The 2,942-nt window shown below is 43.8% G+C and overlaps 1 protein-coding gene across 1 annotated transcript in view; it reads right to left on the reverse strand.

Annotated features, from left to right (window-relative positions):
• LOC106563935 (protocadherin Fat 3) overlaps nt 1-2,942 on the reverse strand; it is a 26,863-nt gene extending 23,921 nt beyond the window's left edge. The window contains exons 1-2 of the mRNA XM_045688917.1: nt 2,817-2,942; nt 1,286-1,390 (exon numbers count right to left, since the gene is read on the reverse strand). Of these exons, the coding sequence (XP_045544873.1) occupies nt 1,286-1,390; nt 2,817-2,942 (231 nt within the window). The remainder of the gene's footprint in view (nt 1-1,285; nt 1,391-2,816) is intronic.

Here is a 2,942-nt window from a genome sequence, read left to right on the forward strand (position 1 = left end):
TAATGGGGATCCATAATAAACCCCAGGAAGAGTAGCTGCTGCCTTGGCAGGAACTAATGGGGATCCATAATAAACCCCAGGAAGAGTAGCTGCTGCCTTGGCAGGAACTAATGAGGATCCATAATAAACCCCAGGAAGAGTAGCTGCTGCCTTAGCAGGAACTAATGGGGATCCATAATAAACCCCAGGAAGAGTAGCTGCTGCCTTGGCAGGAACTAATGGGGATCCATAATAAACCCCAGGAAGAGTAGCTGCTGCCTTGGCAGGAACTAATGGGGATCCATAATAAACCCCAGGAAGAGTAGCTGCTGCCTTGGCAGGAACTACTGGGGATCCATAATAAACCCCAGGAAGAGTAGCTGCTGCCTTGACAGGAACTAATGGGGATCCATAATAAACCCCAGGAAGAGTAGCTGCTGCTTTGACAGGAACTAATGGGGATCCATAATAAACCCCAGGAAGAGTAGCCGCTGCCTTGGCAGGAACTAATGGGGATCCATAATAAACCCCAGGAAGAGTATCTGCTGCCTTGACAGGAACTAATGGGGATCCATAATAAACCCCAGGAAGAGTAGCTGCTGCCATGGCAGGAACTAATGGGGATCCATAATAAACCCCAGGAAGAGTAGCTGCTGCCTTAGCAGGAACTAATGGGGATCCATAATAAACCCCAGGAAGAGTAGCTGCTGCCTTGGCAGGAACTAATGGGGATCCATAATAAACCCCAGGAAGAGTAGATGCTGCCTTGGCAGGAACTAATGAGGATCCATAATAAACCCCAGGAAGAGTAGCTGCTGCCTTGGCAGGAACTAATGGGGATCCATAATAAACCCCAGGAAGAGTAGCTGCTGCCTTGGCAGGAACTAATGGGGATCCATAATAAACCCCAGGAAGAGTAGCTGCTGCCTTGGCAGGAACTAATGGGGATCCATAATAAACCCCAGGAAGAGTAGCTGCTGCCTTGACAGGAACTAAGGGGGGTCCATAATAAACCCCAGGAAGAGTAGCTGCTGCCTTGGCAGGAACTACTGGGGATCCATAATAAACCCCAGGAAGAGTAGCTGCTGCCTTGGCAGGAACTAAGGGGGGTCCATAATAAACCCCAGGAAGAGTAGCTGCTGCCTTGGCAGGAACTAATGGGGATCCATAATAAACCCCAGGAAGAGTAGCTGCTGCCTTGGCAGGAACTAATGGGGATCCATAATAAATGCAAATACACATACTAAGGTCAGGGTACCTCCCGGTTCATCGTAGAGTGTGTGTGTGTGTTTTTGTATATCCGCACCGTCAGTGTGTAATTGTCCTGCACCTCCCGATTCAAGGTGCCTCCACTGCCTCCGTTGGTCTGCACCCTCAGGAAGCTGAAGTCCCCCAGCACCAGGTTCTCAGCCTGGGACGACAGATACATCACTAGATACATATATATGGGTGGCCATTTTAGTGATCGGGCAGAGCCCGTTTATTAGTTCTGCCCTCACATATCTGCCATTTATCACTCGACCCCCTTCTTTGCCACAATGTATATATGTGTCTAGTGATGTATCTGTATATATGTATATATGTAACTAGTGATGTATCTGTATATATGTATATATATGTATCTAGTGATGTATATGTATATATGTATCTAGTGATGTATATATGTATATATATATATATATATATATATATATATACATCACTAGATACATATATACAGATACATCACTAGATACATATATACATATATACAGATATATCACTAGATATATATATATATATATATATATATATATATATACAGATACATCAGTAGATACATATATACAGATACATCAGTAGATACATATATACATATATACATCACTAGATACATATATACATATATACATCACTAGATACATATATATATATATATATATATATACACACAGATCCATCACTAGATACATATATATATATATATATACACAGATCCATCACTAGATACATATATACAGATATACAGATACATCACTAGATTAGTGCATTAGTAGATCTCTCTGAAATTAGGGAATCAAAAATATGACAGATTTAAATATGCGTCCAAATTGGCACCATATTACATATATGGTGAAGGGAAGGACGTGGACAGGACAGGAAAAGGAAAGGGCCCTGGTCAAAAGAAGTTTCACTACACAATCAATCTACCAGTCGAAGTGACTCATTGGCCTTGTAGTTAGAGTGTCCTCCCCTGAGATTGGAAGATTTGTAGTCTGATCCCCGGGCCGAGTCATACCTTAGACTGTAAAAATGGGACCCGATGTCACTCAGCATTGAGGAGATTGGGGGTAAGGCATCCTGTCCAGGGAGTGTACTTGTACATCAAGCTGTGTCACTACAGAAACAGGAGATAGACTAGGGTCCTGTCATTGTTAGACTGGGTCCTGTCCAGGATTATTTTCCTGTTCCTAGAATGACTAGGGTCTTAGTTCCTCTCAGAGATAGCATCTGTCATTATTGTACATCAAGCTGTGTCACTACAGAAACAGGAGATAGACTAGGGTCCTGTCCAGGGAGTGTAGTTGTACATCAAGCTGTCTCACACTACAGAAACAGGAGATAGACTCCTGCTCCTATGAGACATTCTGGATCAGACCAGCCAAGGCTACTTACTTTACACAGTCGATCTAGGCTGGTCCGTATTGATTCCATAAACAACAGATTTAAGTGATATTTTGTATTACTGGACAGAGAATGGCACCAAAATGGCACCCAGTTTCCTAAATAGTGCACTACTTTTGAGCAGACCGCTATGAGCAGAGCCCTAATGGATTGTGAATTGACCTCCTTCCTACCTGGAAGATGCCCTCGCTGTTCCCAGCCTCGATGGAGTACCTGACCTCCCAAGTAAGAGCCGGGTCCAGGACCACACCCATCCTCACAGCACTCTGGGTGTAGGTCCTGGCTGCGGAGTTCTGCAT

Source organism: Salmo salar, chromosome ssa11 (assembly GCF_905237065.1).
Source record: "Salmo salar chromosome ssa11, Ssal_v3.1, whole genome shotgun sequence".
NCBI lineage: Eukaryota > Metazoa > Chordata > Actinopteri > Salmoniformes > Salmonidae > Salmo > Salmo salar.